Source organism: Onychomys torridus, chromosome 7, assembly GCF_903995425.1.
Source record: "Onychomys torridus chromosome 7, mOncTor1.1, whole genome shotgun sequence".
In the NCBI taxonomy this organism is placed as follows: domain Eukaryota; kingdom Metazoa; phylum Chordata; class Mammalia; order Rodentia; family Cricetidae; genus Onychomys; species Onychomys torridus.
This window is the reverse complement of record NC_050449.1, coordinates 39,351,132-39,378,001: the sequence shown is the minus strand read 5'-3', so window position 1 is coordinate 39,378,001 and position 26,870 is coordinate 39,351,132. Positions and strand designations below refer to the sequence as shown.

General features: G+C 48.8%; 3 protein-coding genes across 10 annotated transcripts in view; 2 read left to right on the top strand and 1 right to left on the bottom strand.

Moving 5' to 3' along the window:
- The window catches only part of Tagln (transgelin), a 5,929-nt gene extending 4,858 nt beyond the window's left edge, over positions 1 to 1,071 (top strand). For 2 of the 3 annotated variants that reach the window (XM_036192801.1, XM_036192799.1), the window contains one exon: positions 177 to 1,031. In XM_036192801.1, the coding sequence (XP_036048694.1) occupies positions 177 to 321 (145 nt within the window). In that variant the 3' untranslated portion in view covers positions 322 to 1,031. Of the gene's footprint in view, positions 1 to 176 lie in introns of all 3 variants that reach the window. The other variant, XM_036192800.1, reaches the window with a different exon arrangement.
- Positions 1,035 to 26,772, bottom strand: Pcsk7 (proprotein convertase subtilisin/kexin type 7). 3 transcript variants are annotated; one of them, XM_036192796.1, is made up of 17 exons: positions 26,192 to 26,772; positions 24,610 to 24,735; positions 23,555 to 24,034; positions 22,781 to 22,915; positions 22,032 to 22,197; positions 20,175 to 20,265; positions 18,794 to 18,848; positions 18,244 to 18,382; positions 17,411 to 17,511; positions 14,838 to 15,005; positions 14,286 to 14,393; positions 13,617 to 13,719; positions 4,487 to 4,643; positions 3,743 to 3,837; positions 2,867 to 2,960; positions 2,488 to 2,605; positions 1,035 to 2,216 (listed from the first exon to the last, which is right to left on the bottom strand). In XM_036192796.1, exons 3-17 carry the CDS (start codon positions 24,020 to 24,022, stop codon positions 1,872 to 1,874), a joined length of 2,343 nt encoding a protein of 780 aa, XP_036048689.1. In that variant the 5' UTR covers positions 24,023 to 24,034; positions 24,610 to 24,735; positions 26,192 to 26,772; the 3' UTR covers positions 1,035 to 1,871. The 3 variants fall into 3 exon arrangements, with proteins under 3 accessions (XP_036048689.1, XP_036048690.1, XP_036048691.1); XM_036192797.1 differs by having other exon boundaries at positions 14,898 to 15,005; XM_036192798.1 differs by having other exon boundaries at positions 23,555 to 23,722; positions 26,192 to 26,771.
- Rnf214 (ring finger protein 214) overlaps positions 26,302 to 26,870 on the top strand; it is a 38,314-nt gene continuing 37,745 nt past the window's right edge. For 2 of the 4 annotated variants that reach the window (XM_036192794.1, XM_036192789.1), the window contains exon 1: positions 26,302 to 26,870. In XM_036192794.1, the coding sequence (XP_036048687.1) occupies positions 26,551 to 26,870 (320 nt within the window). In that variant the 5' untranslated portion in view covers positions 26,302 to 26,550. The other 2 variants (XM_036192793.1, XM_036192788.1) reach the window with 1 other exon arrangement.

The window sequence follows — 26,870 nt, the reverse complement described above, 5'->3', positions numbered from 1 at the left end:
CCTTTTACCAGCATGTACTCCAGCAGGCTCCCTAACTCCTGGGATCAGCCAAACTCAGGAAAGAAAGAGAAGACCAACGGGAAGGGAATGGGCTCAACAAGGAAGCAACAGGGGTCAGAAAACAGTTGGAGAACACTAAGTCCTTGGAAGTCTGATCCTGGTTCCTCTTCTTTTAGGAAAGCCCAGGAGCATAAGAGGGAGTTCTCAGAGAGTCAACTGCAGGAGGGGAAGCACGTCATTGGCCTTCAGATGGGCAGCAACAGAGGGGCCTCACAGGCTGGCATGACAGGCTATGGACGACCCCGGCAGATCATCAGTTAGAAGGGGAAGGCCAGCCCTGAGTCTGCCTTTCCCAGATACCTGGCTGCAGTGTCCTGCTTAGCCTGCCTCACCCACGCCTTTATAGGTTCTTAGTCCGGACAGCTCCGAGGCTGTCGCTGGGCAAAGATGACTGCACATAGGCAGCCCCACCTATCCCCAGCCTCAGCCCAGCTTCTAACCCCAGAGCCACCACCCCTGGCCCTGTCCCCAGCTGCACCCTCACCTCTACTGTCTCTCCCATCCTGGAGTAAGCAGGGAGAAGTGGGCTGGGGTAGCCTGGGTGTCAGCCAGCCCACTGTCCTTGGTAGCAAATGCCCTTTGAAGGAGACCCAGCCCAGCCTCTCCATCATTTCCTGGAATATTTTTTGGGTTGAAATTCAAAAAGGAAAAAAAAATATATATATACATCCATCTTTTCTCAGGCCTGGCTGGCAGTCTGATTGGTTTAGTCACCTGTTACTATTCCAGGAGACCCGAGCAGGGGGCAGCAGGGGCACCTGGGGTTCATGGGTTCCTGACTACTGTCTTCTGAATGAGTTTTCAGGCCCCACAGACCAAGAGGTTCAGAGGAAGTGGGCTGTGGGGAACAGGAGTGACCTGCCACCTGCAATAGCTTTGGGGAGGCAGAAGGGAGGAAAAGTGGGAAGTGGTGGAATTGTTAGGATTTTTATACTTCTGGTTTTTATTTTGGAAAAGCTGTGCAGAAAAAAATTCAACAAAATGTTGCTGTGAAAAGTAAAAATCAAATTTTAAGCATTAAAAAATTCAGATTAACAATCAGCTCAGAAGATGGGAAGGGGAGAAGGCCAAGAATGGAGGAAAAGTCAGGCAGACAGCTGGCCTTGGAAATGAAGGCCATTTCCCTGAGCACTTTGCAGAGGAAGACAGGGTGGTCACAGGCAGCAGCGGCTCCCAAGCTGTCTCTGACCACTTTAGTTCTCAGCTCTCTGTCGTCCTACCAGACAGCTTCCCAATGAGGCAGCAGGGTGCTGGGGACCACATGTCTCCCAGTCTCCCAGGAGTTTCACCTTCAGCAGGAAGGGAGCGTGGTGGTGAAGGATAGGGGCAGATTGGAGGTTGGCTTCAGACCATATGCACAGCAAAGGGTAATGGAGGCAGCTGCTTTTGAGCTAGGCATGCCCAGGCTTTTGCCAGCCTCTCCTCTGGGCCCTCTGTACAGTTGACACTTCTGTTGAGAGCATTCCTGGGTACACAGGCATCTGAAGAACTCATGAATGGGTGGAGGTCTTGGTGGCCTAGATCACTGACCAGCCTCAGAGGGGTGAGACCAAGGGCTGCCTGGTGTAGGTGCCAACTCCTTGTCCAAGGCTTATCAGCAAAGCTCAGCTAGAGGAGCCCATGACCACCAGTCTTCTACCACTGCTCTTAAGATGGCCCTCATCCTCCTGAGGTACCAAGAATGCTTCAGAGGCCTTGGCTTCCAGATGTCACTATCAGGACCATTTTCTCTCCTGAGCATCCATGATTGGAAGCCTCATCACCAATTTTAGAAAGAGCCTGTTGCACATGGAGGACTCTGGGCCCTGGGGTCAGCAGATCTGTTCATCCTTCCCCTGTAGCAGGTCTGGGGCTTGGTGCTGAGGACGGTCCAGGAGACTCTTACCGCTCCGGGACGGATTCCAGTCTCCTTCACTGAGTATCTCTGGGGCCAGGAGCCCATTCTCGGGCTCCACTCCACCCTGGTCCTTGCTGTTGCATAGAGGCATTGATTCTAGCTCTGTCCCCACCTCCCTGGAGTTCTGGCTCCGCTGGGGCCAGGAGCAATGTTCGCTCCTGCAACCTTGGGTGGAAGCCATGTTCCTCTGGCTCAAGCATACTTCTAGCATGTAATAAATGGTCCAGAAGACAGTGAAGCAGCCCACCAGCACCAGGGTCTAGGGCAAGGACAAACACAGACAGTGTTAGTGACAGGCTCTAGCCCAGAAGCATGAGCCTGGGGAGTCTTTCCCTTCTGGGGACCACCTTCCCAACCCAACCATTGCCACAGCCTTCCTCACATACAAGGAGGGAGCTAATAGGCTAGGAGTGATGCTAGGGACCCATGCCCTCCAAACATCTCATTCCCCAGTTCACCTGGAGTAATACCAAGAACCAAATCCCCCAGGACAGTCCTGTCAGCCACAGCTGGAGTTCTGGTCTCTGTACCTTGAGTGTATTAGGGGTCATGGTGTAACCATCCTCCTCAGGAATTTTCAGGCCAGGTGGGCAAGGCAGGGTGAAGTCATCATGCAGGTATTTTCCGCTCATAGCACTTTCTAATAGACTACAGCAAAGAAAAGACAAGAACACTCCACTAACATGGCACCTATACCATCTGCCCTCTATCTTGCAGCTGAAGAGGGAGGGAAGCCCCAAAGCAGAGAGGGCAGAAGTACCCCGGGTTCCTAGTCCATGACCACTGACATTGGCCGAAGCCTGAAGCACAGCTGGGGTTCAGAAGGTTGGGCTCCCTCGGTGGCACCTCCTGCCCACCCCGTAAGAGCCATCTCCCTCTCTCTCCTCTGATGGATATAGCCAAACCTACCTTTGTCTGTCCTTGATGTCTACTGGACTCCACATGGAGCCATACAGGGTCAGCTGCCACTGCTGGAGGATGCCCACCTGGAGCGGCTCATCTCCTAGGGCAGAAAGTGGGTAGCCATGAGCTGTGGACTGTTGGCCAAGCAGAACAGCAGAGCCTGGCCCACCCAGCCACCCCAGGGGACTCAGACCACACAGTCTGCTATAGTTTGTGTCCCACAGACCCCAAGGGTCCTGTGGAAGTATCTCACAGGGCACTCAAGGGACAGAACAGGAAGATTAAAGGCATACGGGAAGCAGTGTTGTGCCTTTGCCTCCCATACTCTGGGGTTTCATTTGGGATTTTCCTTCAAAGGAAAAATGTCCTTCTATCAAATTCAAGTTTAAAAGCTACCAATCAAGTGAAGAGCTAAGCTGCCTGGAAGCTGGAAGGTGGGTTCCATTTCCAGTCTCCATGCTGATACTGCAGACAGTCAGTAGTCTTACTACTGTGACCTTCACTGCCACCATGATCCTATATAAGTCACTTCAAGCCTAAGGACCTCAGCTTTTCTAAAAAGCAAAATGTTGAAAGTTTGTCCTGCCCTTACCTGCCTATCAGGGCTGGCCGAAGGACGGTTATATGTGAAAGGGCTTGAAATGTGGTTTCAACAAGGAATATTTGTTGCTATCCTGAGGAAAAATGGATCAGTCACTTCTCCAAGGAATATAGAGGCAGTATAAATGAGCATTTAGGGACAATGCCTACTTTCAGGATAGGACATACTTCTTGGCATGTACCATCTTTACCAACAGCAACCCTACCTATTACCCATGGAACACTTCCTGTGGGGAGTGTGAGACTCAAGGGGTCCAGGTAGTATAAGATGGGAGGGCTCACCTACATCCCTGATAGCCAGTCTGTAGATGCCTCTTGCTCTTTCCCCCCAGCACCGCACAGTGGAGAAGGTCCAGTCATTGAAGCCATTAGGATCCCTGGGAAAGAGCAAAGCACAGCACATGGATGGCTTGGCACAGACAGTGAACCTTATCCCAGGAACACGGAAGGAACTATAAGCATTTGGGAGGGTGCCACCCCACTCTTGGGATCTCAGGGTATGAGGAACTTGTGTCCTTGTGTGTAGTAAAGGACAACATGAAGAAAGCACAGGCCTGGAAACCCCATAGGTCTAAGTTTCTCTCTTTCTCTTTTGGACAGGGCTTGCTGTGAAGCCCTAGCTGCTCTTGAACTCCTTCCTTTCCACCTTTGGGATGTGCTGTTCCTTTTGCTGCCTTGCTAGCCATTGGGCCCAGCATGCTGAACAAATGTCTACAAGTGAGCCATACCTTCAGATGTTGGCTTTTGAAACTGGGTCTTTCTAGACAGACCAGGCTCATGTCAAACTTATCAGCCTCCCAGTGCTACAACTATGGCTACCACACTACTACACTTTGCCTTCCAAAGGATAGGGGAACGCATGCAGAATACAATGCCAAGTATGTTATAAACACTTGAATAAAACACGGTCCACGGTTTCCAGCTGCTAAAGACAAGTGGTGCAGTTTCTTAGGACAGTGTCAGCATCTTCTTGAGAAAGCCCTTATTATGAAGAGAGGTCAGGAGGCTATGGGCAGGTGTACATACGAGTCCATGCTGCGGGGTGCGCCGATCAAAGACATCATGCCACTGGGACAAAAGAGTTTCAGTTCTAAGCTGCCACGTCGTGGGTGAGTGATGGAGACTGTCACTGCCACATGTTCCAGGGTCTTCAGCCCCGACATCTCCAGGTCCATCCTGCTGACTGTAGGAAGTCAGGCTTGGCAGCTGGGAAACCAGCCCATAAACACTTACGCCCTCATTTCATCCCAACATATACACAGGTATACATGTACTGAATCCACATACAAACATCTTTGGCACAATGTAGACTACCAAATGGAATGCAATGCTGCAGTCAAGTTCCCATCTAGCTTAGGGTCTAGCTAGGGAGACAATGAGGCCAAGATGATGTAAGAACCCCATTATTCATTCATCCAAAACCCATCCACTATGCACCTCCCACATTTCAGGTACAGTACGAGATGGAGAAAATACAAAAAGAAGTGTGTATAGTTCCTACCTTTATCTGCAAATAGAAAATGATACATGATATACATAATTGATATGGGGCATATTAGATAGCAGTGAGATATGCTGAATAAAGAAATCAACTCAGACTAGCAGAGGACATTCTAGAAGGGGAAATGGCACTAAAAAGATAGAGGTAAACAACTTTCATATATGGAAGACAATACAATATTAATTAATTTATAAGCTACAAGACTGGATATACTTCAAAGAAGTTATGCAGAATGAAAAAGCTAATCTCAAAAGGCCTTATACGTCACAATTACACTTGTGTGACTTTTTCTGAGTAATACACCTGTAGAGATAGAGAACAATGTTGTTCTCAGATGTCAGGGATGGGAAAGGCGTAGCATAAAGGAGTCCTGTGATAGCATACTTCAGATCCTGACTTTGGTGGTGGTTACAAAAGTATACACATGATCAATCACAGAGCTACACAGACACAGACACACACACACAGAGATGCTGAATGCATGCAAAACTGGTAAAACTGATCATGTACTATGGACTGTGCCAACATCAGGTTCTTGGCCTTGATACTGTATCATAATTATATACATTAACATACAATGACATTAACATTGGGGAAAGGTACATTAGATTTACTTGCTCATTATTTTGCAATTTTCTATAACTATTTCAACTAACAAACTGGGAGACTCAACTGGGGACTAGGAAATTAGACTGCAGTGAGATATAATTCTTCCTAAAGTATCCCTTCTCGAATTTTTTCCCAACACACAAGACAAAGAGTGACACGTTAATTTTACAGAGAAGGAAGTCAAAGAAGTACCGAGAAGTATGGGAAACAGAAACTAAGGTGAGAAGGGCTTTACTTTTTTTTTCCAGACAGTTTCCAGCTGTCCTGGAACTTGCTCTGTAGACCAGACTGGCCTTGAACTCAGAGATCTGCCTGCCTCAGCCTACTGAGTGCTGGGACTAAAGGCATGAGCCACCATGCTCAGTGGAGTGTCATTTCTTGTTCATCACTAAGAAACTGATGTCTACAGGAACCATCTTCCCAAGGTCATAATTTACTTTTCTCCACCCCATGTCACCCAGCTACATCTAAGACCATGCCCCAGGCTGTTTAACTGCAGCATGGTTTAGTAACTGCCATTATGGGTTACTTATTACATAAGCAATGCAAATTAGTCAACAGTATGTTAGAAAAGGAGATGAACAAAAGTAAAATGAAAGGCCTCCATACTCCTGTAAGGCACTGGTTACTACCCACCTTGCCTCTCTGGGTGTGTAGGCACAAGTGTGTGTTTATAAATCTCATCTGTCCTACGTGTCTGAACATGGCCCTTCAGTTCCTATTTCCTGGCTCCTACTATCTTACAGCTCTTCTCACCAACACTGTTTACATCTCCAGACCCCTTTGCTTTCTTTTCCTTTTCATACAGTCTTTGGCAAGAGTCAAACACCAGCCCAGTTATTCATCTCCTTGGCTGGATCTCTGTGCTCATATCTTTCCTACTACAACAAAAACCAAACATACATAAGCCCTTTTTCCACTCTTCACTTCCCTCTGCCTACTAGTCAAAAGCATGTGCTCAGGAACTGGAGAGATGGCTCAGTGGTTAAGAGCACTGGTTACTCTTCAAGAAGACCTAGATTTTTTGTTTTGTTTTGTTTTTCGAGACAGAGTTTCTCTGTAGCTTTGGAACCCGTCCTGGACTAGTTCTGTAGACCAGGCTGGCCTTGAACTCACAGAGATCCACCTGCCTCTGCCTCCCGAGTGCTGGGATTACAGGCATGTGCCACCACTGCCCGGCTCAAAGACCTGGATTTAATTCTCAGCACTCACAGGGCTGCTAATAACTGTTTAGAACTCCAGTTCCAGGGGATTCAATGCACTCTTCTGGCCTCTGAGAGCACCAGGCACACATGTGGTGCACAGATACAGAAACAGGCAAAACACTCACACATAAAATTAAAAAAACCAAACCAACCAAACAAACCCTCAGCTGTAGCAGCAGGACTCTAGAGCCATTCACTGGGCTCAAATCCCAGCTGTCACTTCCTAGCATAGAAAACTGAGTCAGCTGCTTTATCTATATCCTCATGCTAGTAAGAGGACCTGGTCCTAGGGCTGCTAGTATATCTCAAGTGTACAGAACAGCACTTAGCAAATACCAAGGCTACATAAGTCTTACATATTACTACTCCTTTACTGTCAGACTTGAGAAAGCTGTCTATATTCTCTATTGTTTCTTCATTTCTTCCTAATTATCCTTTGCATTTTTCTATCAAAAAGTACAGCATGTATTTCCCGAATTTTCCTTTTGTGGTACTGAGATTTGAACCAAGGTCTGTTGTATGCTAAGTGCTCTACCAAAGCTTTATCCTAAACCCTTTTTATTGTTTGACTTTTATTTTAGTACTTTTTTTTTTTTTTTAAAGATTTAGCCTGGTGGTATGCTGGGCATAGTGGCACACGCCTTTACTCCCAGCACTTGGGAGGCAGAGGCAGGTGGATCTCTGAGTTCAAGGCCAGCCTGGTCTGCAGAGTGAGTACCAGGACAGCCAGGATTACAGAGAAACTCTGTTCAAAACAAACAAACAAACAAAAAAACCAAACCAAAAAAAAAAAAAAAAAAAAACCAAAAAAAAAAAAAAACCCAAGAAACCCAGAGATAAATACATTTATAAAAAAAAATTTAAAAAGATGTTTATTTATGTGTATGAGTATTTGCCTAGAGGTATGTGCACCACAAGCATGCCTGGTGCCCATGGAGGCCAGAAGAGAGCACCAGATCCCCTAATTTGAAGTTACAGACTGTTGTGAGCTTCATGTGGGTTCTGGGAACCAAATCTGAGTTTTCTACAAGAGCAGACAGTGCTCTTAACTGCTGAGCCATTTCTTCAACCCCTTTTTATTAATTTTAAATTACATTCATATATCTGTATGTTGGTATGTGAATTTAAGTACCCATGGAGGCCAGAATATCCCCTGGCTACTAGAGTTACAGGCAGCTGTTAAGATGCTCAACATGGGTTCTGGGAACCAAACTCAGGTCCTCTGCAAAAGTAGTACTCTTTCTTAACCATGGAGCCATCTCTCCAACCACCACTGCTGTTATGTAACCCAGGCAAGAACTTGCATTCTTCCTGCCTCAGCCTTCTGGGATTATACCACCATGGCCAGCTGCATGCAATTTTACATGTCATTTGGTTCTAGAGTATTTGTCATGACAAAGAATTACTCCTGGAAATACTTTTTTATTTGTTTTTGATTTTTCAAGACAGGGGTTCTCTGTCCTGGAACTCACTCTGCAGACCAGGCTGGCCTTGAACTCAGAGATCCTCCTGCCTCTGCTTCCCAAAGAACAATTCCTTATACATTTTCACAATGAATGAATATTTTAAATTATCAACACATGGCCAATAGACCTATTTCATGGATTTCTTCCTGGGATTCTCCAGGTATGGATCATCCACTTCACCATTAAGGATTTCTGTATCTGTAAGATGAGGCCTGGAAAGTATTTCAGTTCCTCATCGCCCTTATACCAGACATTGGGGGTCACCCATATCAAAGACCCTGTAGCCTTCAAGATATAGTACAGGTGCAAGCCAGGTGGTGGTGGGGCATACCTTTAATCCTAGCACATGGGAGGCAGAGGCAGGCACATGTTCAAAGCTAGCCTGGTCTACAGAGCAAGTTCCAGGATAGCCAGGGCTACACCAAACCCTGTCTTGAAAGTAGATAAACAAATGAAAAGTATGGGTGCTAAACCATGGCCCATGCAGCATCGCCTGCCACTCTAGCTCTAGGTCTTCCTTTGCCGTAGCCTGTGCTCCAGCCATCCTGACCTATATGCAGCTACCTGCAGGCACCCTGACATAGACTGCTCCTGGTGCCCTGGTGTCTCTATTCTCATCCTTTCTTCTGGCTAGCATATATGGTAAAACTCAGTCAGTGACCAATTTCCTTGAGCCTGTCTCCCTAGTAGTAGATGCAGTGTCTTGGCTGTGCTCTCAAAGCTCCTACAGTATCTCTATCACAGAGCACATGACCTGATACTATTTCTATGCTTGCAGACCACACTTTGTTTCCTACCAGATCACATGCTTTTTGAGGGAAGTCACGTCTTATGACTGAATCTCTAGAACTTAATATAGTGCCAGGTATGAAGCAGGTCCCAGGGATTTGAGAAAATCAATCAAGATACTCCACCGAAGAAAACAAAAAATTATTCTGCATGGGAAAAGCAGGGCAAGACCTAGCTAGCAGTGATGTATAGAGGGACGAAAAACTCTAGAACTACTAGTCCAGGGACCCAGGAAGTAATAATAGCACAGATGTAAGTAGGAGACTCTTGGGCAGTAGGCTAGCTTTTAATAGGTGATAATGGAGTCTGAGATGGTATATGTTAATACAACGTATCAGTAGAAAGGCAGCAGCACATTGTGACTTGGAAATCAACAGATGAACACATTCCCTGACAGGTGGAGGATAGTCCTGAAATGGTGGTGGAGTAGGTAGGGAAGTACACCAATGTTATGGAACATCACAGAGCAGAATCTAAAAAGGAGCTCAACCCAAAATGGGAGTACATGGTGATATGCTACATCCAGTTTTTTTGCTCCTCTCATCCCCCACCTTGGTTTTGGTTTTTGAGACAGGGTCTCTCTATGTAGTCCTGGCTGTCCTGGAACTCACAATGTAGATTAGGCTGGACTCTTTGCTTCCTAAGTGCTGGGATTAAAGGCATACAGTACCACCACGCCTGGCTTATACACAACTTTTAATTCTGTGAACAGGGACTTGGGTGGCAATGCATGTGAGTAAACTGTTATTTCTAATAGAATTAAATAAGTTAATGCCTAAAATGGACAACAACTTTACTACTTTGAATACCAGCTGGCTGTGGTTTTTTTGTTTTTCTCTCTGTGTGTGTGTGTGTGTGTGTGTGTGTGTGTGTGTGTGTGTAAACTTGATCCAAGAAAGAGTCATTTGGGAAGAGGGAACCTCAATTAAGAAAATTTCCCCACCAGACTGGCCCGTGAGCATTTTCTTGATTGATGATTGATGTGGGTGGGTCCAGTCCATGGAGGAGGGCAGTACCATTCTTGGGTGAGCTGTATAAGAAACCAGGCTGAGCAAGCCATGTAGAGCAAGCTTCACTTCCTTCCAGGTTTCTTTTCTTCCCTGACTTCCCTTCATGATATTCTGTGTAATCTACAAACCTAAATAAACCCTTTCTTTCCCACATTGCTTTTGGTCATGGTGGGGTTTGTTTTGTTTTGTTTTTTCAAGACAGGGTTTCTCCGTGTAATTTTGGTGCCTTTCCTGGATCTTGCTCTGTATGCACGCCTTTAATTCCAGCACTCGGGAGGCAGAGCCAGGTCATGGTGTTTTAACAGCACTAGAAACCCTAAGAAAATGGTCATCCTCGTATATCACATATTATTACTGTTGTCTTCGGCAAGTTTTTTTCCCGTTTTAACCTTTCATCCTCTATCCAGACACCAAGCTCTGCTTTCCCCACAATCTAGTGGAAGCTATGACATCTCTACCCTTCCTATTTATTTCACGAGGGATCAGAATATTTAAATGGAGGAATTGTGTGTAGGAGGGAGGTGAAGTCAAACAACACAGCAGCTCTGATGAGGGAGGACACAGGATGGGTGGGTTGGACAAAGAATTATGGAATACATCTCAGAAGACACTCATGGTTCTAGAGTTTCAAGTACACAAAGAAAATAGGAACTTTGGGCAGGGAGGCCAGAGAGGACAATGGAGCATAGTGGGTCATGGGCAGAGGAAGACAGGGATAACCTATCTCTAAGGTCAGAACAACAAGAAGGCTCAAAAGGATGAACTCCAAACTTGTCTCTAGATGGGACCAAAAAGGGACTGTGCTGGGAATATAGCTCAGTAGGAGAGTACTTCCCTCACATGAACAAGATCCTGGGTCTAATTACTATTAGGAGATCGAGGGTGAGGGAAGAAGGAAGGGAAAGAGGGAGTCCACACAAACTGAGAGTCTTGGAGGGGTGGAGAACAGTACTTAGCATGTGGGCAGAAATCAGTTGGTATTCTCAGGCTGCACACAAGGATGAAGGGCAGGTGCAAATGGGTATCTTGGGAATCTTAGACAGACTCCAGTAGAGAAGAAACTTCAGGCTAGGCTCACTCTCCTCCCATCCCTGACAGGGATTTCAGAACCAGTGTGAGCTCCTTCCTCCTCACTGACTAGCAGTGGAAAGAAATGCCAGCCTGTTTTGCTCTTGAGTTGCTCTGCTCAACATGGTAGTCTAGGCATATGAGGCTGCTTAAATTAAAAATCCTCTGCAACTAAATGCAATTAAAGTTCAGTTCCTTGCCTGGCATGGTGGTACACGCCTTTAATCCCAGCACATGGGAGGCAGATATAAGTAGATCTCTGTGAGTTCGATGCCAGCCTGGTCTGCAGAGTGAGTTCCAGGACAGCCAGGGCTGTTACACAGAGAAACCCTGACTGGAAAAAAAAATAAAAAAAAAGAAAAAAGAAAAAAAAAAGTTCAGTTCCTTGGTCACACTAGCCACATTTGAAACGTTTGAACGTTTGACAGACTCAACCGCCGCACATATCTGGACATCTTCATTATGGCTAAAAGTCCTGATTAACAATGCTCTGAACCCTTTAAGGTCATTTCACCTTTTCTTCTACTGTTTGGATGCTCAGCTCCTTTTGCCTGCCTCCTTTCCTTTTGTAAAATCAGGGTCTCCCTCTGTAGCCTGGCTAACCTGGAACTCACTATATAAACCAAGTAGAACTTGGGTGCTAGGATTCCACACAGGTGTCATCATGCTCAACGTCCCTCCACCTCTTAAAAAGTTTGCTTCCAGTCTCAGACCTAGAGTCAGCCTGATCTTGCTTGAAGACTAGGGCTTGGCTCAAGGGAACAGGGTCTGTGCCATCTGTTGCTGCAAGGGTTACAAAGGCACCAGGATCAGTTATGGCTGTCAGGGATGATGTGTCTGGATCATCTGAGATTGGAGGGGATGGGGTGTCTAGACTATCAGACTGAGTTGCTCAGTTCTATACCATGTGAATTTCACTCCTTCGACTACCAAGCCAGCCTTCAGGCTCACACCTCCGGTTCTGTTTTGTTCTATCTGTTGAGGGCTGGATGTACTCAGGACAAGAAGTCTCTTTCCCTGGCTTCAGAAGTGGGCAGGTCTAGTACCACCTGGTGAAGGACTCCACTAGACAGACTCCTGGATCTTGACTTCCCTCTGCAGCCCACCCTCCTTCTTTCAGACCATCCACCCCTTCTACAGTTCTAGTGACCAACAAGCAATTGCCAGCTGCCTTATAGCCTATGGAAGATGTCAGATTTGAGGGAAAACATTTCTTGGATAATGGGAAGCAAAGGATAACCAAGCGGGAGAGGTCTCTGCCCCTCCAGGTCCACTTGCTCATCTGACAGAAGTGACAGGGAACAGCCCTGCATGGAGTAAGGCCCACAATCCCCAAGACAGTGTGTGAGAGCCAGGGCCTTCCCAGAACTACATTCCTGGGGATGTTTCTGCCCTTCCTAAGACAGAGTGATTTTACAGGAGAATGTGTTCCCTAGGCCCCAGGTCTCCTTCCACGCACAGGGAAGCTAGCAGGAGTGGGATATGCTTAGGGAGAAGGGCGTTCAATCTCTCTAGCGAAGCTCCATGGAGAGAGGCTGCCTATCCTCCCAAGGTCCCTCCTTTGGTCAGTCCTCCTCCTAAACACCATGCCTCTGGTTTGAACACCTTCAAGGGGCACAGAAAAATAAGGACAGAGTTCTGACATCAGTAAGAAGCACAACATTCCTCAATATTCACAAAAAGTAGCAAAATAACTCTGCTTGTCAAAATTTCTTCAGGGAAAAAGATTGTCCCATGAGGCTAACTAAGGGTAGGAGCAACTTGAGAATGTGCACACAGAGCGGCTGGGGTATGGCCTAGAGACAGAGCATGTGCTTAGCAGGTATGAGGCACTGGCTTCTAGCACAAGCACCAAACAACAACAACAACAACAGTGCAGGCAGAGGGTCACTGAGCAAAATGTCCTGCTCTAGCTTCCCGTTTCTCTTGGAAGGGTTTCCGCCTCTATGCTCAACATACAACCTCATCCCCGGACTTAACTCCTTCACAGACCTTATAATGGGAAGCCATGGAGGTAAGAGTAGAGCATAGTAGACAACCCAAGCCCAGGGGACCTATAGTTATGCCTCTATCCCACCCCTAAGAGATAGTAACTGGCTTTCTCTGGAGGAACTCCAGAACCAAAGTCTCGCATTCCTCCCCTTCACGCTGAGGCCACCCGGCTGGATAGGGCTGTTTGGCAAGATCTTAGCCTGAAAGTCAAAGGAAGTTCTTTCAGCTCCTGCTGAGGCTCCCAGAGCCTCACTTCCACTCTACTCACAGCCTTCCTAGCCCATTGCTCACTGCTCCTTCTTACTACTATTAGGAACTCAGGAGAAAGGTCTTGTTAAGCAGCCAGGGGGCCAGCCAACTCAGAAGCAGCAGCATGCCCTAAAATGGTCAAAGAAAACTCCGCAGGTTTGGCTGCTGCTCAGCTCCTGAAGGAAGGGGGAGGGTGAGTTTAGCATAGCTTTCCCATCCCGCCTCAAGCCCCTGACCTAAGATTAACCCCTTGTGCTGAAGGCTTACCATTCCATAGCACCTCCAGAGAGTGGGGGGACCGGGGGACAGCCTTATTTTCTTTCAGCACAGGGCTCACATAGGAGGCTAAGTAAGGGACAGACGTCCAGATCTGTTCAAGGAAAGGGACAGCATTAACAAACAAAGCTTATCGTAATTCCCCCCACACCCCTCAGTAAGGTCTTTAAGGCCTAACTCTCTGGCTTTCCTGACATATCACACACACACACACACACACACACACACACACACACACACACACACACACCCCTCAGTAAGGTCTTTAAGGCCTAACTCTCTGGCTTTCCTGACATCACACACACACACACACACACACACACACCCCGCAGTAAGGTCTTCAAGGCCTAACTCTCTGGCTCTCCTGACATCCCACTTTTTTACTCAATGTCCCTTCTGTGCCCCAAACGCTCCTGAGAACATCAAGTTAAGGAATCAGAAGAAATGGCCATGTCCAGAATGGAAGGAGAGAACCAGAACCACTGACAGCCCTGACTCCATTCAAGCTCTGCTACTCTACCAACAGCTTGGGAACTTCTGTTTTTCACTGAGAAGTTGGCTGTCAGCCAGGATGAGGACTAAAGCAGTCAAGTGCCAGGGATGCGGAGGCCTTCCCTCTGTCTCTACGCAGGGTGTCCTGCTGGCTAACACCCCGTTCACCTTGGCTGCATTGACGAGTCTCCAAGCGTTGAGTAGGCCAAAACCATGCTGATGGCTGTGGCTGAAGCCAGCCTCATTGGTGAGCCAGTCTGCATGACGATCCTCATACTGAAAGAACAGAGGTCCTGGTGAATCTCTAGCATTGCCTGACTCCCTTCTCTCCACTCACCTGCCAACTGAGCCAGTCCAGACCTTCCCACTGACGTGGCTAGGAATTGAGTCCCTCAAAAAAGCTGAGACACAAGGTCAAAGCCCCATGATCTCACGACCTGAGTGGCTTGCTTCCCGAGAGGGAGCAAGAGAACCAGCTCCCAAGTGAGACTGCCCTGTCAGAGATCATCTTAGGTAAATGGCCTGAGCAGAAGAGGAATGAGTGAACTCTGCTCTGTGATACTGACGGAGTCCTCACACCCGTGCTCTACATATCCTACCATGAAAGTGTTTTACATATCCCACCCAACGTTGGAGATATTTGGAGTCTGGAGTCTCCTGATAGTCCAACCCTGGAACAGGGTGGGGCTGGGCACTCGTTAGCTAGTTGCCAACTCTAACCTGGGTGGCTGTGAAGACAATGATGTGCTGGATGTCCCGCCATGTGAGGCAGGGTCGCACCTGCAGCATAAGGGCTATCATGCCAGCTGCCAGAGGAGCTGCAGCTGAGGTCCCTGTGTGGCCTTCCGTGCAGCCAGTGCCTTTCTGAAGGTCCCAGTCAGTGGTCACCTGCGAAGTGCAGTAAGGAGTGGGGAGGGTTAGACACTGGAGGAGGGAAGGACAACCCTCCAAACAGCTGGCCGCACCCTTTTGAGAGCTGTAACTTTCCCCATGTACAGAGGGCCAGGCACAGGAGACCCCTAATCCTCTGTTTTTTGGGATCTTTCTTTAGATGACAGGAACTGGAGAGACTCCAGGGAAACAGCCATAGGAAAAGGAGATGGGGCATGAGATAAGATGTGGGTACACACAAGTTTCCTGATTCTGACTCTTCTAATTCTTTTTTTTATTTTTATCATTTCATTCCAAAATTCTCTATCCAACTATCCATAACCCAGCTAGCTAGAGAAAAAAGTGGCCAGAGCTGCTACTGGGCCCTAGCTGGAGCTGGGGCAGACACTGGTGAGCATGTTCCCCAAGAAGGTTACTGCAGCCTTGCTTGAAGCCTGCTGCAGTTTCAGTATCTACATGGCTTCTCTGCCATGCACTACTAGGCAACCCGTCAACCACAGGACAGGCTGCTTTCCTGCTCTGGTTGGTGTCTTGGTTGGGTTTCTGTGAGTCCCTTTCCTATTCATGTTTCTCAGCTAAGACATGGAAGTCGGGAAAAGACAGTATCTGGTCTCAAGTTCTTTTCATGTCCCACCAATAAAAGCACATCAAATGTTTAGCTAAGCAAGCCCTGCTTAAACCTGCTCCCCCACACAAAGCCAGTATAGGCTAGAACTTTTTCCTTTCAATCTTCTCCTCTGGGTCAGATACCAGGATGCCAACTGCCACCAAGAGCTGCCTTTCTCGATTGTATTCCCAGCCTCTTTCCAGCTGTTACAGCTGCTGCCAAAAGATGTAATTTTCACCCAGACACTGTGCACTCTCAAAGGAAAGGGAAGAACATGCCAAATTGTAGTCTCAACGAGAAAGGAAGTCTGGTTGGTGCCAGGGAGCAGATTGATTTTTTCCTGTTAAGGAAACAGCCTCACAGTGATAGGCTAGAGTACAGATGTGAAGTCTGTGAACTCGCCCATAATGGCAAGAACATCACACAGCACTAGGAAAATCTAAGGAAGCTCCCTGGGCAACAAGCCAGATGGTGGGAAGTCTATTCCCCTGGCCCTTCCCCTCAGAGGCAGAGCTCCATCCAGCTGCTTGGTCACACAAACAGGAGGTTGCCAAAGCAAGGGCATTCCAAAGATGGGAACTTGGCTGAATAAACTCACTTTTCAAATCTGGACAAATTATAGTTCAGATGGAAGGTGGGGGTGAGGGTGAGAAACTGAGCTGAGTTGGGAGGGCAAACCTAGGCTACACTGAATCACATTAAAGATTCTGCTACAGCGCCTTCTTAGGTCCCTTGCAGGGGGCAGGAATGGGTGGGTCCCAGAGCTCTGCCAGGTGCTGAAGAGCAGAACAAGTTCCTGTTCTTCCTAACATAGGCTAGTAGCACCCCAGGCTGCTGTAAGCTTCTTACTTTTCACTTTAGTCTGCTCCCTTCTCTGTTCTCCCTGGAGTGGGGGTCAACTGGCACACAGCCTTGGAACATTGTGTTGACCAGAAGTCATTTCCTGGCATAACCCTGTGTGAAGATGAAGCTGCTTAATTCCCAATGGCCCCAGAGACCTCCCAACTGGCCACTGGCAAAAGCTGACAGCATCTGGCTCCTGCCCAACTCTGGACTGGAGTCTTCTATTCTTACTTGACACTGTTAGTGGCAATAGAGACACGCAGGTGCTCTAGGACTGTGATCGAGAGGCCTGACTTATGTGGCTGGGTTGGAGCTCAGCAGAGGTTCCTGAGTCCTTCAAGGGTTATGTGGGCTAGAGAAGCTCCATTCCCCTGTTGCATTCTCAGGCTTCGGCTTTAATCAGAGCTGTAGGGAAGGATGGGGTCATGCTGACACAGGCCAGTTCAACTTCTTATCCTGTGCAACCTTAAGATAAGCACTGACTTTATTTATTCTTAGGTTGGACATGGCAGTCAGTATTTATAAAAGGATTGAGCAGCACTGTGCTGATGACCTCAGCTCACAAAAAGTAGTAAAAGCCCGAATTCTACCACAAGGATCCCATTACCAAGTTCAAAGGTTTAAGATCAAAACCCTAATGCAGGAAGATCAGGAATTCAAGGTCATCCTCATCGACATAGTGAATTCAAGGCCAACTAGCTTATATGAGTCCCTACTTCAGAGAACCGGATGGAAAAAAATGTTTTACCAGGTGTACTGTGTCATACTTGTAATCTCAACACGTGGAAGGCCATGGCAGGAAAATGGCTTGTAAATTCAAGGCCAATTTGAACCATATTATGAGTTCAGAGCCAGCCTCAGCTACAAAGTGAGCCCTTGTCTTGAAACCCCCCACCCCCACCTCATAGATGCCACAGGGAAACCTTGTAAGAAGGGCCCCCAAAGCGCTCACAATGCTCCGAAGCATCTTGTCTCCACCACTGAAGGTAACTGCCAGCATGGAGGCACACTCCTCTGCATAAAAAGGCATCCGTCCCTCTTCATCCACAGCACCTGGCACAGAAAGTGAGGTATGAGCTCACCTAAGGAGTGGATCCTGTGGCTAGCTCCTGCTTCTAGAGCTGCCTTCATCATGAGGGGATGGGTGTGTCCTGAGTTGAAAGAACAGTCCTTATCTGCATGTGGGCAGGTAGCCTCAAATGGCAGAGGGAATTCTTACGCTACACCACACTTCTCATAGGCTTCAGGCAAAATCAATGGCCTCCTATCTTTGTACTTAGGTCACTTGTTTTCAGTATTCACTCGGATCTACTGGGAGTCACACATATGAGGCATTAGAGGCATGTGGAAAAGGCCACACTCTGGAAGGAGTAGGAAGGAGGCAGGATGCTGTGGCAGAGAGGGTGGGGACACTCCCTTGTGACCTAGAGACTCTCTACTAGGCTGATGCCAAGGAGCCTACTGTTAGGTAGGAAGTCAAATAAGCAAATAATAATAAAAATGGAATGACAAACGACAAACTCTATGCTGGGAGCACAGGCCAAGAGTCCTTCATTCAGGTGAAAGGGTAGGCAGAGCCAGCTTCAAGCCAGTGGCCATGGAAAGAGACCAGAGGGGAGGTCAAACCCATCACAATGGTAGTGGAGACAGGTGAGTGATTTCTGGGGAATGGTTGAATATGTCCCAGAGAAGCTCTGAGAGCCTGCAGGAACTGGGCTTGTTCTACCTGATCTCCAAGAAAAGACCATGGTCACACATTTAGATAAAGAGTGAAGCGACCACTACCTATTGTGACAGTGTAGATGGAGTTGGCATAGCCATCATAGTTGCAGTTGTCATTGTGCTGGCCCCCGTTTCCACTGGCAACCACAAAGATACTCCCAAAGCCCTGGCGACCAGCCATCACTCCATGTTGTAAGGCGGCCTGAAGAACAAAAATGTCAGGCTATTAGTCAAAGAACTATACTATTGGACCAATCTTTCTTCTCCTCCCACTTCTGGGAAGAAAAGAAAAATGGAAAGGGCATTGGGCAAGGGGAAGGAGATTTAGACACAGACATAAGGTGGGGGAGAGCTAGAAGTTAAACAGTGTTTGACAGATATTCAGATAGATTCTGCTCATCAGATGACAGAGCAGGGTGAGGAACAGAAACCCAGAATGAGATCCTGAGCAAGGCACACACTCTTTCTTGAAAGGATGGACGGCATGGCTATGCTCAGTGGTGTAATGTGGGCACTATAATGAGGATGGGCTGGGAAGAGGTTTGACTGATGCTTCTTCTAGAACTGAATGAAGAAGATGTCGAGTCTCCCAGTCTTCATGCATCTCAGTTACCTTTCCAAGCTGGTGAGGACCATCCACTGTCTTCCCATCATCATCTGGGCCCCAGCTGTTGAAATAGGCAAAGGGAAGGGTGGAACTAAGTTGGGGCTACCCAGCTAGGGTCTCCCTGTTTTACCAAGCCATCCTTCTGCCCGCAGCTTTTACTCTTCTCCCAGGGAACCCCATGATTAGAAGACACATGGTGTCAAAGGTCCATTTTCTTCCAAAGTGGAAAATAAAGTGTATGCTAAGGTTCTTCTTTTATTTGAAATGTCCCCAACTTAGGATGACTTTATCCTGTTTACCCTTCCTCAGGTCCCAGGAATCAGGATACACAGTGGAATAGGGACAGTGTCACTATAGATCTACTACTAGGCTTGACGAGAGACATTCAGATTGCATACATTTTAAAATATTTTTATTAATTAAACTTTATTTTACGTGTGTGTGTGTGTGTGTGTGTGTGTGTGTGTGTGTGTGTTTTGCCTGAATGTGCAAGCACAACATGTATAGCGTGCCTGAGGAGTCCAGGTGTCAGATACCTTTAAGCTAGAGTGACAGAGGGTTGTGAGCCACCATGTGGATGTTGGGAACCAAAACCAGGTCCTCTGCAAGAGCATCAAGTGCTCTTAGCCACCAAGCCATCTCTCCAGCTCCAAGTTCTTTTTTTTTTTTTTTTCTTTTTCTCCCTCCCCGTTGGTTGTTGTTGAGACGGGGTCTGTCTATATAGTCCTGGCTGTCCTAGAACTCATGTAGAACAGACTGGCTCAAATTCAGAGATCCACCTGCCTCTGCCTCCTGAGTGCTGGAATTAAAGGTGTGTGCTACCATGCCTGGTAAGTTCTTGGTTCTTAAGTTGAGTAGGCCTATGACATGCTTCAGCAGTAAAGGCTTACTGTGTGGCTGAGCTGGATCCCTGGAGCCATATAAAAGGAGAAGGAGAAAACTGTCCACAAAGTAGTCCTCTGACCATGACACAGGCATGCAACACTAAACTAAACTTAAAAAGAATTTAGGAAAGGTACTAGTCAGGGAAAGAACAGGCTCTATCAATATGAATGGGGGCCACCCACCCTAAATTCCTCTTATCCAGCCACTGGATCCACAGTCCTAAGCTTCCAGTGCAGTTTTGAAGGGTGGCACTGAGATTCAGCCCACTCTCTTCTAAGAGCCGTGTGAGTTTAGATAATACAGGCACGCTAGGGTACTCTTTGTGTAGCAAGCTGACTACCAGAGTGATAGATGTTGAAGACTGAGCCCCCAGGGGCTGGGGAATCTAGGTGAATGAGGAAAACAGCCTCATCAGTTGAGTAGGCTGGAGGCAGCCTGTTTTGCTATGCTTTTGTTGAAGACCTGTCCCAGACACCAGGCTCTCACCTGCAGCCCTCCTTACCTGCAGCTGTAGATGTCATTGATCTGATAGTGCTTGTTGAATGCCACAGCCTCCATACTGTCTGTGAGTGGTCCATCCAGCACCCGGATACCTAGGCATTGAAGGTACACCAGCTCCTCACTGATGCTTGTCCCACAAGAAACTAAAATAGTGCATATTCTGGGGGGGGGGGGGGGGGGGCTGTGAGGGGGGGTGTCAGGTGGCAGGGAGGAATGTGTGGAAGACTTACTTTCTCCTATATGTTCTTTTGTACTTTTGTGTGTGCATATGTTTCACGACTACACAACACACGGGGGTGTGAATACATTAGTGTGCATATGGACGTATATGGGTGTATGAAGGTAAAAGGTCTATCTAGGAATCGTTCTCAGAACCCTTGTTGTTTTTGACACAGGGTCTCTCATTGGGACCCAGGGCTTGCCAATTAAGTTAGGCTGGCTGGCCAGTGAGCCCCAGGATTCATCTGTCTTTGTCTTCCCAGTGCTGGAATTACAAAAGCACCCAATCGTTTCCAGCTTTTTACATGGGTGCCAGGGATCGAACTCATGACAAGCACTTTATAGAGCTACACACCAACTCCTCTTTTGTAGTTTGGATTCTTACACGATATACATATATTACTAGTTCAAAAATATTTTTTTTTTTGTTTTTGTTTTTTAAAGATAGCATATCAGAAAGCACAGGTTTGCCTTAAACTTACTACATAGCAGAGGATGAACCCCTAAACCTCCCACCTCTACTTGCCAAATTCTGGGTTTTTTAACAGGCAGGTATATATACCACCATGCCTAGCTTTCAAAGGTGTCTTTTACTATCATGTTGGAACTCAGATCTAATGACCCTGAGAGGTGGGGAGCACTAGGCTAGAATGTAGGTAATCCAAGATTTCCTCTTAGCTTGGCATTTCATATGAAACGCCTATGTGCTCGACATAGTACAGAAATTAAGTGAACAGCACTCATTATCTCTGCAAGTTCTCCCTCTAAAATGGAGTTAAGGACAAATAGGAATACAGAAGGGGCCTGGACCCTGAAGGTTTCTAGCCTCTTCTGTAGTCTCATTTGCAGAGTGCTGAGGCCCCCTGCTGGGGGACATGAGGGTTACAGGCAGCTTTCTGAGGCTGTAGGTTCCCAGGCTTTCGTCAGCATTCAGGGGTAGTGCTGCTCATCCTTTCCCCTTGATTCACAAGACCGAGAGATGAAGGAGCACAGAAGTAGCTCGGCTGGAGACTAGGTGCTCTGGAGAGAATGGAGAGCAGGGACTGGAGAGTTGGGACTGAGAGAACCACTTCCATAGATGAGTCACGGAAGGCAGCAAACTTCATAGAATAGGAAAACACTAGCAAAGCATGGTCAAGTTGAAGGAGTTGTTACAGTGATGTGGGTCACTGGTGAGTACAGCCATGATCAGAAACGGGAAGGAGACTTGAGCAGGTGCAGCTTGGGACTTCCAGCCCACAACATGAGCATTTCCACATTTACCTGTTTTATACTGTAAAATACTCTTGCTAAAAAGCCCATTTGAAATACCACAGCCAGCCGGCAGTAATGGCACACGCCTTTAATCCCAGCACTCGGGAGGCAGAGGCAGGTGGATCTCTGTGAGTTCGAGGCCAGCCTGGTCTACAAAGACAGTTCCAGGACAGCCAGGGCTACACAGAGAAACCATGTCTGGGTGGGGGAGCAGAATACCACAGCCATGAAAAGTCAATGAATTAATTAATTTGTTATGCTCTTATGCCTTATTCTAGGCTACAGACATTGAGGATGGGAAAAAGAAATTTCAGAATGGAGAAGAGGGTAGAGAATGACCACTGTGTCCCAGGAGCTTCCCAAAGCTAGGGGAAGCATGAGTTACCTGCTATTCGGCTCCCATAGGCCACACCCACTGCACAGAAGCTGTTGTTGGGCACAGCTGCAATTTCTCCTGCACACCGGGTCCCATGGTGGTTACCGTTCTCCGCATCAGGATGGGGCATAGGATCTGGGTCATTAGAGTTGAGGTCATAGCTACCCTCTGGGCTCTGAAACATCGAGAGGTCAACAAGTGGTCACTTACTGGTTAGAATGGGTCAGTTACTATCAGGAACTGTCAGGGAGAACAAGGAACTGGGAGTTTCCACCTCTAAGTCAGAGTTAGCAAGTCCATCACCTTGAGCAAACAAGGGTTATGAGATATGAGCCAAGGACACTGGGGAGAAAGTGAGAAGGGCCAAGGCTTGCAAGTGTAGGACTGTGCCCACTGCTGGGGGGAAACCCGTGATAAAGGAGATTTCAGATTCCCTAAAGACACACCTTAGCCAGAAGTTTTCAGAACCTCTGAAGAGAAAGTAGGTGCTTATAAGGCCACTCCCTGCTCCCCAGGGAAGGGGCAGCAACAGGAAGCAGGAAGCATTGCCTAGAATTGCTCTTGCTATAGACTAAAGTCACCTTCTGGCCTTAACTGCCAGTGTGGGAAGCTGACTGGGAAAGGAGAGTGGACCAACACTAACCCTCCCAGGCTGTTTGGCTTGGCTTGACACCTTCTAAGGAAGGGAACAAGAGGGAGGCAACACCACCAAAGAGAAGGAGCAACGTGGCAGCAAGGGGTCACTCCAGGCCACTCACATAGTTGGGTGCAATGTCCTGGACGGTGTGCTCCACTCCATCGTCCACCACCACCACTGTCACCCCTCGCCCAGTTACATTTCGCTCCCACACACCTGTCACATTGATGTCTCTGCCTGGGCTCCGTCGATTGTTCTGTAGGAGAGACAGAGAAACCCAGGGACACACAGCTCGGTCCAGAGGGACAAGTTAAAGCTGGCCCTTCCCTTGGCTTCTACCAAAGAGCCAAACAGAGGCTATAGACTAATAGGTTAGTGGGGAACAGAGCCTAGAATGGACAGTAGAGTCCTGCCCCTCCATTCTTTGGTCCCCATAAGGTGTGTCATCATTTGTGGGTGACTCGAGGTGAAATGGCTGCTAGGGGCTGAGTGGTGATTAGTACACAATAAGGTTAGCAGCCAGCCTATACAGAACAGGGTCTCCCACGTGTGAAACATCTTTCTAAGTGCTTCACGTCTACTCATTTTAACGGTAACTATGAGGTATGTACTCCACAATCTCCACTTTATAGGGTGCACAGAGAGCTGAAGTGGCTCAGCCAAAGGCACACACTGGAAAGTAGAAGGCTAAAATAGAAGCCCAGGTCCAGTAGCCAGAGAGCACATACATCCTCAGTACTGCGCTGCTCTTCACAGCAGACAGGAGGGTATGGACTAAGAGCAAACTTGATTCCCAGCCCACAGACATGTCCCTTCAGTCAAAGCTCAGGGCAGCAGGAGAAAGCCTCAGTCAAAAGCACATTAGAGCAGACCCTGTCTATCTGACTGTACTTACCAGGTGCCACTGCTGCGGATACTTGGGATCATTGAAGTGGATGCTGCGCTTGGCCCGCTTCAGCAGTCTCTGCTCTGAATGCCAGCGCACAGCTGTGTGACTGGCTAACACAGCCTCTGCCTGCTGTCGCATGGCCTCCACCTCCATGGCTTGCCTGTGCCCAGCTGGCTGGACAAAGAGGTAGTGCCCCTGAAGCTCTCCAATGCGCCCAGCATTTACCAGGCCTGCTGCCTGGGCCACGGCATCTGCCTGCTGCGTCAAACTCTCTTCCTTCCTCTCTCCTTCTAGGTTGTCCAGATGTACGGCCCAGCTTAGCCCCCCTGCACCCAAGGTGTCAAGCCCACCTGCCTCTGACAGGCCCATGACCCAGGGAACCATAAAGAAGAGCCCGGCTAATTCTAGCCAGAGGCAGATGGGCAGGCCCAGGGGGGCATCCAAGTGTGGGACTTTCTGCCTCTCTTTCGGCATCAGACCAGCAGGCTGCAGACAAAGGGAAAGGACATCAGCAAAGAAAGAGGCAGAAACTGCAGGAACCTCAGGAGTGACTGTGGTCTGTCAGTGTGTTCCCCTTGGAAAGCCCAACCCACTTCCTTCAAGTGATTAGTCATTTGATATTCATATTCTCTCCCTCCCCCACCAACCACATTTGCCTCTAATCAAAATGTTAACTCCAAGCTGGAGTACGAGCCAGGGCTAACCCCAGTAGATGACTTCCCATGGCACAACGGACCATCCCTGCTAGCCTGGCATCATCCAGGTGCTCATGGGTTTCAGGTTGTTCACTCAGGGTATTCAAAGTACACATTATTCCCATGACTGACAGCATCAGGATCTCACCTCCCTCTCTTTTGACAGGATCTCACCATGTAGCTCTGGCTCTCCTGAAACTCACTATGCAGACCAGACTAGCCTCAAAGTCACAGAGATCTGCCTGCCTCTGCCTGGGACTACAGTTGTGTGCCACCACACCCAGCTCCACCTCCCTCTTATTTAGAGACAACATAAATCTTTTCCCCAGCTGACTTCTGACTCCCACCATGGGGCCACATTCCTACCTGGGCTCTCTGTGAAGTTTAGGTCTTGGTCTGGGTAACCACGTCACATTCATTTTGTGAAACTGGAGGAAAGGTGTCACCTTCACTGGGAGCAGTGTTGACTGACTGGGAGCACAAGCTGCAGACCTGTGGGCCCCAAGAACGGGGGGAAAAGGTGTCCCATCAAAGCCAGCAAAGCAGGAGCTATAGTGAAGGCTAGGACTGACCAGTGACCAAATGTTAAGTATCCTTTCCAGGGGTCTGAGTCATGGACTGGAAGGGATCCGTCACAACAAGGCCACATCAGTACAAAGTCCAGCTATCCCACTTCTTGACCTGTCACATCATTCTCTTCTCAGTTGCCCCTCTAAAAGCTTAGCAGGACTTAAACGCTTGTATCCTGTTACCAGGACACTGGCAGTCCGGCCCCCAGCAGCCCAGGTGGGGTTAGGAGGGAGACAGCAGAGAATAAAACTTAACAGACGGAAATGCACATGTGGGAAGGACTGGAGAGCTGTCCCTGTCTCACAAGGGTGGCTTTTCAGTGAGGGCACATGCTCCACCCTGACTTCAACCACTCAGAGGAGAATGGCCACATTAGAACTAGTGAGCAACTGTGGGGGAAAGGAACCAGGCGCATGTAGGCTCCTGAGCTCCTTGAGAAGCCACTACTGCCTACTGAGCCCACCCTGGAGCAGTCCTAGTACCCAGACACACACTAGATGGGACCAACTTAAAACATTCTAGAAAAGGTATTCTGTCCTACCAAAGACTCCTTGGAAAGGGAGAGAAATTATGTCACCAAGCATTCCTCTTCCCGAATTTTCCATTAATGGAGCCTATTCCTCTCCCTTGATTTTCTGTTTTTGTTTTTGTTTTTTTTAAACAGGGTTTCTTTATATAAACAGCTGAGAACTCACGATCCTCTTGCTTCTACCTCTTTACTGCTGTGATTACATGCGTGGGACACCATGCCCTTAAGTTCTCGGGCATAGTCCCTCTTACATTCCTCCCTGCCCCTGAGTTGCTTCGATTCTCCTAGGCTATCCAGGTGTCTTCCCTAGTCTGCATATAAGTAAATCCAGAATCTGTCATTCACCCAGGCAGGCTCCTACAGTCTGTGTAGGTTCAACCACAGATTGCTGGAAAAGAACCCGAGCTTTCCTGTCGCCCTGGGGCATAGCAGCACTTGGGTTTCCGGGCAAGAAATCATAAGTACTTTCCGAGAGCATGTCCCCATCCCCTCAACTGCTAGGCCTATCAAAACAGCATTTAGTTATCTAGGAAGAAGGGCATCTCCCCTGTTCAAGATTCTGCTCTTTAGCCACTATCCTTCAAGCTCAAAGGAACCAGGTCAAGCCCAGAACCTCAGTTTCACGGCTGGCCCCTCCCAGCGGCCTCGCTTGCTGTGCAATGCGCCCCTCTCATGAAGACCTATGCTATCCGGAACCTAAGACCCGGAGGCCCGGTCCCGCTGGGGTCACCCACGCCAGGTCCCCAAGGTGCCCTCAGCGCAGCTCCTCCTCCGCATGTGCCGACCGCTCCAGCCCAGGACCTCCCGGATTTCCGAGGTCCAGCCCGCTACACCTACTCCCCAACTCACCCACAACAGCCTCCGCCGCCGCCACCGCCGCCTCCCTGCGGAAACTCGCGGCTTCCCGGGAGCCGGAGGAGCCACTGACAGCAACATCACTTCCGCCTGGCGCCGCAGCCAATCAGCGGCCGGGCCTGCGACCTGTCTCCCCCGCAGCGAGCCGAGCACCGGGCGCACGGCCGACGCCCGCCGACGGCTTCCGCCTCGGGCTCGTGCGGGCTGGGCGGGCTTCGGCGCCCGGTGTCCTCCAGTCCTCCGCCGCAGGACCCCTCCGCAAGAGGGCCCTCGTCCTTCATGGCGTCCTCTGAAAGGACCATGTCGGTTCCGCCCTCTAAACACCCCTCGTGGCTCTTCTCCCTCGGACTGCCATGGCCTTGACTCTTCCCCGTCACCTCCTCAGTGCGCCTTCCGCCTCCACCGGGTCGCAGTCTCTCTGGCCCGCGTTCCCTCGGGCTCCGCTGTGTCTCCGGGTTCTCCGGCCGCGGCCCGGTTGCCCGGGCGCTGCCCGTGGCTGCCGCCAGAGGGCGCCGTCGGTGGCGGCGCGCACTCCGCGGGGCCGCTCCTCTCGCCGCCCGGGCCTCGCCCCCTGCGCTCGCGCCGCCGGAAGTGGGAGGTGCCGCGCGCGGGCCGGCGCTCGACCCCTCCCCCAGGCTCGGCCGCCCCCCTCCCCCCCTCTCCGCCCGCTCAG